The sequence below is a fragment of the Astyanax mexicanus genome, chromosome 1 (assembly GCF_023375975.1).
Source record: "Astyanax mexicanus isolate ESR-SI-001 chromosome 1, AstMex3_surface, whole genome shotgun sequence".
Classification (NCBI taxonomy): domain Eukaryota; kingdom Metazoa; phylum Chordata; class Actinopteri; order Characiformes; family Acestrorhamphidae; genus Astyanax; species Astyanax mexicanus.
In genome coordinates, this window is record NC_064408.1 from 8,216,373 (window position 1) to 8,227,500 (window position 11,128).

Sequence of the window (11,128 nt, forward strand, 5' to 3'; positions counted from 1 at the left end):
AGTCTATGAGGAAGTTTACTAATGTTTAATAATTAGGTTGTAAATACGTTATTAACAGATAAGTTAATGCTGACTGGAGGAACAGGCAAAGTAAGATAAGCATCTAGAAAGATCTGGTATAAGAAATCATTTATAAAGTTGGCCACGGGCCAGATATTATCCGAGCCATTACGTGGCGGGCCACAAAAAAATTATTCTGTTTTGTACAATGAAGTGTAATGGGATGGAGTGCTACAGACTAGTAGCTCTCCAGCCCAATTGGAACCCAATTGCAGACAGAACAGTTGATCTCAAAGCAGGTAAACCCAAGAAGAAAGAAAAAAAAATATATATATATATACATATAAATACACCGCTCCTCACGCGGGATCGAACCTGTGTCGTCAGGGTCGCAGTCCAAGACACTATCGCTGCCCCGGCTAGTGAATTGGGACACAGACTTGTTTACAGGATTGTAAAAAAAGCTCCCAAGAGAAGCATTTTATTTTATTATTTTTTCATTATAGTTTATTATAGTTCAAGCAACGTCACAGGCCAGATGATTCATGTAACTGCTTATTAAGCATGTTTAAAGTATTTACAACCTAATTGTTCAACATTAATAAACTCCTTTATAAACTATTTATAAACCCTTTATGAAGGAGCCTTATTTTAAAGTGGAACCACACTGGTACTTTTGTAGGCAATATTGTGTATATTTAATGTTTTGTCTGCATTTTCTTTACAATTGCATGTAATGGTGATTCTAGTCTTATAGCAGTCTACAGGGGTTGGACAATGAAACTGAAACACCTGGTTTTAGAGCACAATAATTTATTGTGGTGAGGTGCACATTGAATTCTGCGTGATTTGATCAGCCGTGGTTTTATGTTTTTTGGATACAATCCGGGTTAGCACCCGAACATCCCTTTCAGACAGCTTCCTCTTACAGTGTCCACAGTTAATCCTGTTGGATGTTGTTGGTCCTTCTTGGTGGTATCTCGATGACATTACCCTGGATACCGTGGCTCTTGATGCATCACAAAGACTTGCTGTGTTGGTCACAGATGCTCCAGCAAGACGTGCATCAACAATTTGTCCTCTTTTAAACTCTGGTATGTCCCCCATAATGTTGTGTGCATTACAATATTTAGAGCAGAACTGTGCTCTTACCCTGCTAATTGAACCTTGACACTCTGCTCTTACTGGTGCAATGTGCAATTAATGAAGATTGAACACCAGGCTGCTCCAATTTAGCCATGAAACCTCCCACACTAAGATGACAGGTGTTTCAGTTTTATTGTCCAAACCCTGTATGCTGCATTTAAGATGACATTTTTTGTTCCTGAGACGTTCAGGCATTTTTCAACAAGACAATGCAATTCCACATGCTGCACACAGTTAGAGTTACAGTTAGCTGTATTAAAACAATGGCAATGGAAGAAAGTTGTCATCCTGGTAATTTTAAAGCAAAATTTGGGATTTTTCATCCGTTTTATGTTTGTTTGTTTGTTTTTCTGTGATTGTTGTGAAAGTGGCTTATTACTGACAGCAGGGGGGCTTCTGAGACCCCATCTCCTCACTCTGAAGAAGGCTGGAGGAGCACGGAGGCTACAGCTAATGGATCAGGCCGTGTGTACGCTGGGGAAGGTAAAAGTGTTTGGTGGACAGAAAATGGCTTTCTTTGCACGGACCGGAAAATAACATCCGATATCAAATATGTCATTTCTCACGCTTTGCGTGTCCACTCACAGTAAGTGTTTTCCATTTCTGTCGGCAGTGTGTAATGATGACTCGGCCTGGATCTGCTCCTACTGGTGTGCTCTGAATGTTCACAACACGATGTGGACAAAAGTATTGGGACGCCTGTTCATGTTTTTGCTTTTGTTGGATTGTTGGTTAGTTTCTCTACTGTCCAGAGAAGACTAGACTATTTGCTAGATTGTGGAGCATTGCTGTGGGGATTTGATTGCATTTAGCAAGACGACAACTCTAAACACTGCTCAAAACACACCAGCTCCTTTGCTTAACTACATTACATTACATTACATTACTTATCTACATTACTCTGGAGTTCCATTCTTTTTTTTCCCCATTTTTTCCCCAATTTACACGGCCAATTACCCAAACCGTTCATTAGGACTCCCCCTATCACTAGTTAACCCCCAACACCCAGCACATACCTCCACAGATACATGTGAAGTCAGCTATCGCCTCTTTTCGAACTGCTGCTGCTGCAGCATTGCCGAGCAGCATCACAACGCACTTGGAGGAAAGCGCAGAGACTCAGCGCAGTTCTGATACACCAGCTCACAGACGCAGCCTTGTGCTGATCAACATCACCCTAGGAGTGATGAAAGGAAAGAGCGCCATCTACTGTACCCACCCAGAGAGAGCAAGGCCAATTATGCTCTCTCAGGTCTTCGGTAGCCGATGGCAAGCTGCATGACCGGGATTGGAACGGGCGATCTCCTGATTATAGTGGAGCGCTTAGCCTGCTGGACCACTCTGAGTCCTGGAGTTCCATTCTAAATAAATAAGCAGTTGTCTTAAACAACAAGTCTATGCTTCTTATGTGCTACACTGTTCATTAACATTATTCTGACCAGATTTCACTCATTCATACAACTTAGAAATGTTAATTAAAAGCTCATTTTACTAAACAAATGTCAGTTTTAAATCATGCTTGGGCGCATAATAAACGCTTATGGGGAGGCCCGGGTCAGGTCTTGGACAGAACTGGGGTTTTTTTGGGTGCCTCCTACTCTGGTTAAGATGCCAACTGTGAAAATAATATTGCACCCATTCAAATATTGTATGTTCACATATTCACTATTACTCTATTCCAGATGAGTACAAACGTGTCTGTCAGTGTATGAACGATATCATTATCTTGAAAACTATAGTAATGGTGGCTCAATATGGGTGGAAAACTAAAATAAAGAAATTAATCTCTTTAATATTTTTTGGTCTGTTTTCATACGTAAGGAGCACCGGATTATAAGGCACATTAAGCAACACTAGTAAGGATGCCTACATCAGAGTGAGCAAGGGTGTCGCCATGTTTCCCTTCTAATGGAGCAGCTGGGGGAAAAACCTAAGTAAACAAAACTGTAAACTGTAAAAAAAAAAAAATTGTCAAATTCAATGAGTGCTGGATGTTAATCTACACAGATTTCTCTTTTAAAAACTTAGATTTCCATTATTTTGCATAAAGGTTGAGTTTTCAGTGAAGTATCTCCAGCACTAAGGCTGGGTTCAGCAGCATTAGCATTAGCTGCTAACAGCAGCCCAACAGCCCTAGTCTTATGAACCCTGAGTGTTCCGGTAACTCAGGGAGCTATCAGCTAGCGGTTCTTTCCACGTAGCTTGTTTCAACACTGCAAACACTCAAACTACAACACGCAAACGCCTCTGAATGGCAAAAGAGCTAGCGCTGCGATTACCAACTAATGCTAGTGCTGCTCCAGCTTTAGTGTTGGAGAAACTTCACTGAAAACTCACCCTTGTAACGCTTTACTTCAGCAGAGTGGCTTTAATTAACTTTTTTAATTGGTGCACTGACTATTTTTGAGAAAAGTAAAGGATTTTAAGTGTGTCTTATAGTATAAAAAATAAATATATATATATGGTAATAAGAACAACGCTGTGATGACCTACAGCAATTATATTAATAAATACACAACCACAAAGTAAAGCACAGTACAATGTACAGCAAAGATTTAAAGAGAGAGATATAATTTAAATAAAAAATAAGGAAATAAACCACAAATTGACTCAGAATTAAGAGCTTAAGACATCTTTAATCAGAGGCACAGTAACAGTCTACTCCAGTGGGAAGGTTTAGTACAGCAGGACATAAAAAAACAGCACAGTTGAGGGTAAAATGCACAATACTGGTAAAGGCCATCACTGTGAATGTGGAGTATCACTGCTTCAGCTGAGCTTCTCCCTGCAATCGGTGATGCTCTCTGAGCCTGAAGTGAAAAGAAAAAAAAAACAGACAGACTGTAAAAAACTGCAGTGAAATTCCCTAGAAAACAATATGGACAAAAAACACATTTCACCTACAGGCACTTTAATGCACTCTCTTTCCAAACCCATAGTCATCATAGTGGAGTCGGTTCCCCTTTTCAGTTCTAGCTAAACTAAATTGCTACATGTATGGGTACAGTATTAATTGAAAATGTCTATACAAAGTGTATCTAAATTACATTTTTTTTAAACGTAATTAAATAAATGGAAATAACCCACCTGACAGCATTGATCCTGATGAAGCCAGAAGCATCACATGGATCATAATCTCCCTGAACGTCCATGCTGAGAAAAAAAAGAGAAGACACATTGCTAACATCACTGTTTAACCTCAGACATATCTCTTAAAACATCGATATTCTGCTCCTGTGCTCTTTTTACAGTTTTTAATTTTACTCCTCCACAGTAAATACAAATCACGCTATAAGTGCCCCCACATGGACACGCTTAATACACGCATTTCTGGACAAGCTGAGAGATTCAGAAGCGAGAGAAGCATTACATTACATTACATTACATTACATTACATTTGGCAGACGCTTTTGTCCAATGCGACTTACAATAGTGAAGTACAAAAATAATAGAAGTTAAAGGTAAAAACATCTTTAGATAGGGCTTAAAGGAGGTCAATTGAAATAATAGAATAGAGGAGTGAAGGAGGGGGAGAAGGAAATGAGGTTAGAAGTAGTTAGTGTGTTAGAGGTGTTAGGAGAGTAAGTGTTCTTTGAAGAGCTCTGTCTTCAGGAGTTTATTAAAGATAGTGAGAGATTCTCCTGATCTGGTAGTAGAAGGTAGTTAGTTAGAGGTGTTAGGAGAGTAAGTGTTCTTTGAAGAGCTCTGTCTTCAGGGGTTTATTAAAGATAGCGAGAGAATCTCCTGATCTGGTAGTGGAAGCATGTGGAAGCATGTGGACTGAGGCAGTAAAGTAATCTTACAGTATTTTTTTTACAGGAATATGACATTAGTTATACAGTGGAGCCTTGCAGTTCCACCAAAGTAACATAGTGCAGTAACAGCATTCAGTCTGGAGTGGAAATTACAGAGAAGACATTCACCCCTTTACTACAGCCAGTGAAGCCTAGCACCTGCCTTAGAGGGAACGACTGCAGCTAACTGAATAAATAAATGAATAAATGACTCAATTTATCAAGTCATTTGTTAACTATTAACCATGTTTCACTCTAAACTCAAATCAAAGCAGGTCCTTTTTGGTACTGCCCAATTCAGAACCCTGGGTGTTGCATGTAGAACCATTTCTAAGAGGTTCTTAAACTCAACCATTCACAGGAAGTTACACTCTAACATACAGAAGAATCATTTAAATTGATTCTTTGACTTATTTTACATTTATAGTTTTTGCAGTAGGCTGACTTTTTTTTTAATCACGCAGCTCTAAAATGGTTTAATTGCTGAACAAGGCATCATCCGAGCAGTGTGTGTGTGTGTGTGTGTGTGTGTGTTAGTGGAAAAGCATCAGGAAAAATCACTCCTGAGAGAGTTTCTGAATACCAGTCCAACCAGTTAATGTGAACCATCGGCTCTCAGAGTCACTACTGATGTTCTTTACAGGTGCTCTGACACGTCTCCACTGTCTGTTATAATTATTGTAGGTCCAGCATACTGAGCAGAACAAACACACACACACACACACACACACACACGCACACACACTCAAACAGACTGAATGCAGTGAGGGCCGACAGTCAGACTCACTTACCCACCTTCTGTGAGTGTGAGTGTGTGTGTGTGTGTGTGCATGCAGAAACATTCTTCCTGGTGTGTAAGTCTTTGTATGTATAGCTGTCAGTGTGTGTGTGTGTGTGTGTGTGTGTGTGTGTGTGTGTGTGTGTGTGTGTGTAAAGCGGCTGCAGAGACACATTGTGACATTTTCTGCAGGATCAATACAGCGTGTGAAGAACACCACTGTGCTAATGACACTATTTACTGATTCCTGTAGAGACGCTGCAGGGTGTGTGTGTGTGTGTGTGTGTGTGTGTGTGTGTGTGTGTGTGTGTGTGTGTGTGTCAGACCGAGTAAGCAAGTGGGAGAAAAAAGAACAGCAAGAGAGAAACTAAGAAAAAAGGTAAAAAGAGAAGAAATAAATAAAATGAACAAACAGAGAAAGAAAGAAAGAAAGAAAGAAAGAAAGAAAGAAATAATGAGTGAGGCAGGCAACTGAAATAGAAAAGAAGAAAAAGAAAGGAGAAACAAAAAGACAAAAATAGGAGCTGAGAAGATAAGAGAGAGAAAAGAGACAGACAGAGACAGGCAGGCAAATACAGAAACAGATAGGGACAGGCAGGCAGAGAGACAGGGACAGGCAGGAAGACAGACAGGGACAGTCAGACAGAGACTGAGACAAACAGGGACAGGCAGGCAGACAAGAGAAAAGAAACAGGGACATGCAGGCAGAGAGACAGGACAGGCAGAGACAGACAGAAGCCTTTTTCACATATAGTTGGAGCCACAATGCTACCAGAGACAGCAGACTGGATCTTCAGGTTAGCCACTATGCTATCAGATCGATCGATCGATAGATAGATCGATCGATAGATCGATAGATAGATAGATACTTTATTGATCCCCGGGGGGAAATTCTTGGCATCCAGCAGCAGGTTACACAATACACAAAGTTAAAAAAGATAAAATATAAAATATAAAGATACATATAAATACAATCAAATAAGAAATAGAATATACAGTGTAAATGTACAGTCTTCGTGTGTGTGTGTGTAATGGAGAATGGAGGTAGTGCAGTTGAACACAATAGACAGTGAACACCAGTTGATGTGCATAATGTGAGGATAACTGATGTCAGCCAAACAGAAAGTGCAAATACACAGTTATATAATAATTTAAATTAAATTAAGCAGTGCAAAAGATACGTAAACAGTGCAAAAGATACGTAAACAGTAGATGAATTAACTAGTGAATGAACTACTAGTGCAAAATATGGTAGAACTATAAAAAGTGTTCTAGGCATCAGCAAGTCTGAGAGTGTGTCCATAGCTGGGGGTGTGTCCATGGTGTGGCCAGAGTGGCCGGAATGAAAAAGTTTCACAGAGTCTTTAGTTTGCTGTGCTGAGAGGAGTTGAACAGTCTTATGGCCTGAGGAACAAAAGACTTTCGGAGTCTGTCTGTGGAGCAGGACTGGGACAGCAGTCTGCCGCTGAATGAGCTCCTCTGCCTGGTGATGGTGCTGTGCAGAGGGTGGTGAACATTGAACATTGAACAGCCAGGTTTGATAGGGTTGTAGCTGCTGTTGTAAAAGGCACAGCAGCTGGACTCGGCTACAGCGGATTAGACGTGATGCTAACATCTGGCCTTACTGAACCTGACCACTTAGCCCTGGAGCTGCCACCTGCTGGAGCACACCCTCCAATCACTTCCCTCCACACTTAACCAGCATGAATCGACACACACACACACACACACACTTCACAAACATAGCCGCCAGGGCCATAAGCAAGAGGAGAAGACCGGACATATGGACGCTTCACTGTGGTCACTGAGCTCAGCCTAAGGGCTTACAGGGGTCAATGCAATGAATACACACTCTGTTCCAATAACACACACACACACACACACACACACGTTTTATACCTTAAAATCTGGGACCATATACACTATAGGGACTAAAAGTATTGGGACTCTTGTTGGAGTACCATATTTTTATTACTATAAGGCACATCAGATTATAAGGCACACTATCAATAAACATCTATCTTCTGGTCTATTTTCTGGTCTTGCCGCTAAGCTAAGTTAATTTAAGTTAAGTGAATAAAATTGTAATTCTTAAAAATATGTATATTTTAAAGTGTTTTAAAGCATTAGATGTTAATCTACACAGATTTCTCTCCGGAAAACTGTTTTTTTGGGTTTGTAAAGTGCTTCTGTTAATTTTCAGTACGCTTTTTCCAGATTAACACTAAAGCTGCCTGAGAACACTACACTGAGGAACCCTAAAGGGTTTTGTAATACAGGGAAAGAGCTAGTGCTTAGTAGGGTTAGCAGTTAATACTAGTACTAATACTGCTCCAGCAGTGATAGCTGGGGATGGCAGCAGGGTACAGGCTGATAATATTCATTTCTGAACGGTGAAAGAGTTAGTGCTTAGTGCAGTTACTGGCTAATGCTAATACTGCTCCAGTCTCAGTGCTGGAGAACTAAACTGAATCTCCTGTATAACTCTGTACTTCAGCTTAGTGGCTTGACTGCTCCTTAATACCTGACTGGTAGAATTCATACATTATAAGGCACACTCACGATTTTTAGGACAATTAAAGAATTTTAAGTGCGCCTTACAGTCCGAAAAATACAGCAACTGTCCACCATCCACCATCTCACCTCATCCCATCTAAAATTATTTGATGGATCTCAATCAATCTCAACACATTTTAAACTGCTTCAGTGTTCAATGCTTTGGATTCAGCCTTGATACTATTTAGCCCATGTCTGGTATTAGGAATGGTGCCAATTGGTAGATGTTTATCTGCTCCTTCACAGAGACAAGGACGACTGTGAACAAACAATCTTCATTCATGGCTGAGTGTTTACCTGACGAGCTCCTCGTTGTAGAGGGAGCTGGGCGACTCTCGGCCCAGGATGTAGACGTGACCTTTAAACACGGAGAGCTGCACTTTCCCCTCCACGTTCTCCTGAGATTTATCGATGCAGTGTCGAACAAACTCACACTCCGGACTGTACCAGAACCCTGCAGGAGAGGGAGGAAGCAGACATTAGTGCACACAGAGAACACGCTTATTAAATACATTTTGTCTACATTATAAATGAATACTAAAGTCTTCTAAACTATGATGAAACACATAAGGAATCATGTAGTAACTTAAAAGTGTTCAACAAACCAAAATACTCTGTGAAGAAGCATTTAGATGCTCTTATCTGGGGAGCTGCTGTTAACTTGCGGTTTTTGAGGCTGGTAACGCTTGCTTTTCCTTTCCTGGGGTGGTCCTGATGAGAGCCACTTTCATCATCACAACATTTTTGCACTTGAGGATACTTTTAAAGTCTTAAAGTTCTTTGCTTAGTTGAGTAGTTGTTGCTTCTCATAATCAGGATTAGAACATTACTCAAATATTCACTATTCACTGTATACCTGTAACTCTACCTCTTCACTACCTTACAACTGATGCTCTCAAACACTTTATTAAGAGACAAGAAATTCAAGTACCTCTTGATGCACAGCTGTTAACTGAAAGCCTGAATTCCAGGTTACTCTACCTCATAAAACTGACTGAGAAAATCCAGCTGAGATGTGCAAAGCTAAAGTCATCTAAACATATCTAAAATATGCACGTGTGGGGGTGTATGCGCCCTCAAGATAGCAATACACTAGGAAAGGGACCTGAACACACCTCTTTCTAGACCACTATGACCATTATTGTATATTTATTTAGAAGCTCTGTTGCTATTAAAACAATGCAGGTGGAAGGAAGGCAATTAAAAATAAGACTGTAAGATAGCAATGAGCGCAGGGTATAATAAAGAGCCCCTTGGTGTATCATAATTATTATGATTATTAACCCTCAGAATTGCCGCTTAAATGACGCATCAGTGAACATTTACACCTCCAGAAATAATGTATCAAGACGAAATCTTTATTATCTGTTGTGTAAAGCTCACTCAAAAACTCTTACACACACTAACACACACACAAATCACACACCCCACCCCCACACAACAGCCTGCTATTAGTGTGTCCACTGAGGCCAGTGTGTGCAGGTGTGTATGAAGCCCGGTGTCTGATCTCTCCGTGGGGCAGTGGGCTGCCCCTCCGTTTCCCCCCAGTGGAAGACTCTAATGAGTTTAATCTGCGCACCCCGTCCTGCTGTTCACACCTTTGTAAGGTGCTGCACCCCCACCCCCCCTTTCACTTCCATGCGGCTTTAATTGCAGAGGGACTGATCTGTAATCAGCCACTAATGGAGCCAAATCCTATTATGAGCGGGGAGGGCCGGGCCAGAGAGCAGCCTGCTGCCCAAGACAGAGGGATTAGGACACCTGAGCCTGAGAGAATAGAGAAATGGTGTGTGTGTGTGTGTGATGTTGGGATGTGTGTAAAAGGGGCTTATCTGGTCAGGCAGCAGATTAAAGGAGAAGTTTCATGTTCATACAATTTCTCCTTTATCTCAAATGATGTCTTTTTTACAGCTCTGGAAAAATTAAGAAACCACCTAAAAATTATGAGTTTCTTTGATTTTACCAAAGATGAAGATGGACGATCACAAGCCATCAAACCAAGCTGAACTGCTTGAATTTGTGCAACAGGAGTAAAGCAGCATAAAGTTATCAAAAATCAGTGTGTAAGACTGGTGGAGGAGAACATGATGCCAAGATGCATGAAAACTGTGATTAAATCCAGGATTATTCCACCAAATAGTGATTTCTTAACTCTTAAAACTTTATGAATATGAACTTGTTTTGCCTGAAAGCTCTGCATCTTTTTTTTGTTATTTCAGCCATTTCTCATTTTCTGCAAATAAATGCTCTAAATGACAATATTTTTATTTAGAATTTACTACTTTAAGCCTAGATAACGGTGTAAAAAGTGATTTATCGGCGCAAATTATGCCCCGTGTCACCCGTGTCTGAAGGGTGTTTGGACAAAATGTTAAAATTTCGGTATCTCTGAACGCTGTGGGAGAACGGAGGTGTGCTATTTCTCAAAGCTAAGTACTTTTTATCATGTTTTACTACAAAAACAGTCCACTTTACACCAGAGTTCTACTTTAAAACCACTTAAGCAGGTGGTGCTAATGTTATGGCTGATTATAACCAATATATATCACTACACTGCCCATACCGTTGTATAGAAGCTCAGAGAACTTGATGCCCAGGCCTTGCTTGATGCGTCTGACCTCCCGGTCCATGGTGAACGTCTCTATGTCCAGGTGGGCGTGGTAGAGGATTGTGCCTCCAGGGGTTTCGTAGATACCTGACAGATGGAAGATTAAAACAAGAACACCGGAAATGTCAGAAAGATGAATCAAAAGTAAAAAAACATTAAAATTCTTGGTGGTGTCAGAATATACAACTTCCAGAAGGCCTTTCACATGCTTTTTTTTTGACAAGCTGAGATGACATAACAGCATTA

At 40.6% G+C, this 11,128-nt stretch overlaps 1 protein-coding gene across 1 annotated transcript in view; it reads right to left on the minus strand.

Moving 5' to 3' along the window:
• Positions 1-3,762: 3,762 nt before the first annotated feature.
• Positions 3,763-11,128, minus strand: part of ass1 (argininosuccinate synthase 1) — a 60,300-nt gene continuing 52,934 nt past the window's right edge. The window contains exons 12-15 of the mRNA XM_049486384.1: positions 10,838-10,969; positions 8,572-8,728; positions 4,234-4,299; positions 3,763-3,956 (exon numbers count right to left, since the gene is read on the minus strand). Coding sequence (XP_049342341.1) covers positions 3,908-3,956; positions 4,234-4,299; positions 8,572-8,728; positions 10,838-10,969 — 404 coding nt within the window. The 3' untranslated portion in view covers positions 3,763-3,907. The remainder of the gene's footprint in view (positions 3,957-4,233; positions 4,300-8,571; positions 8,729-10,837; positions 10,970-11,128) is intronic.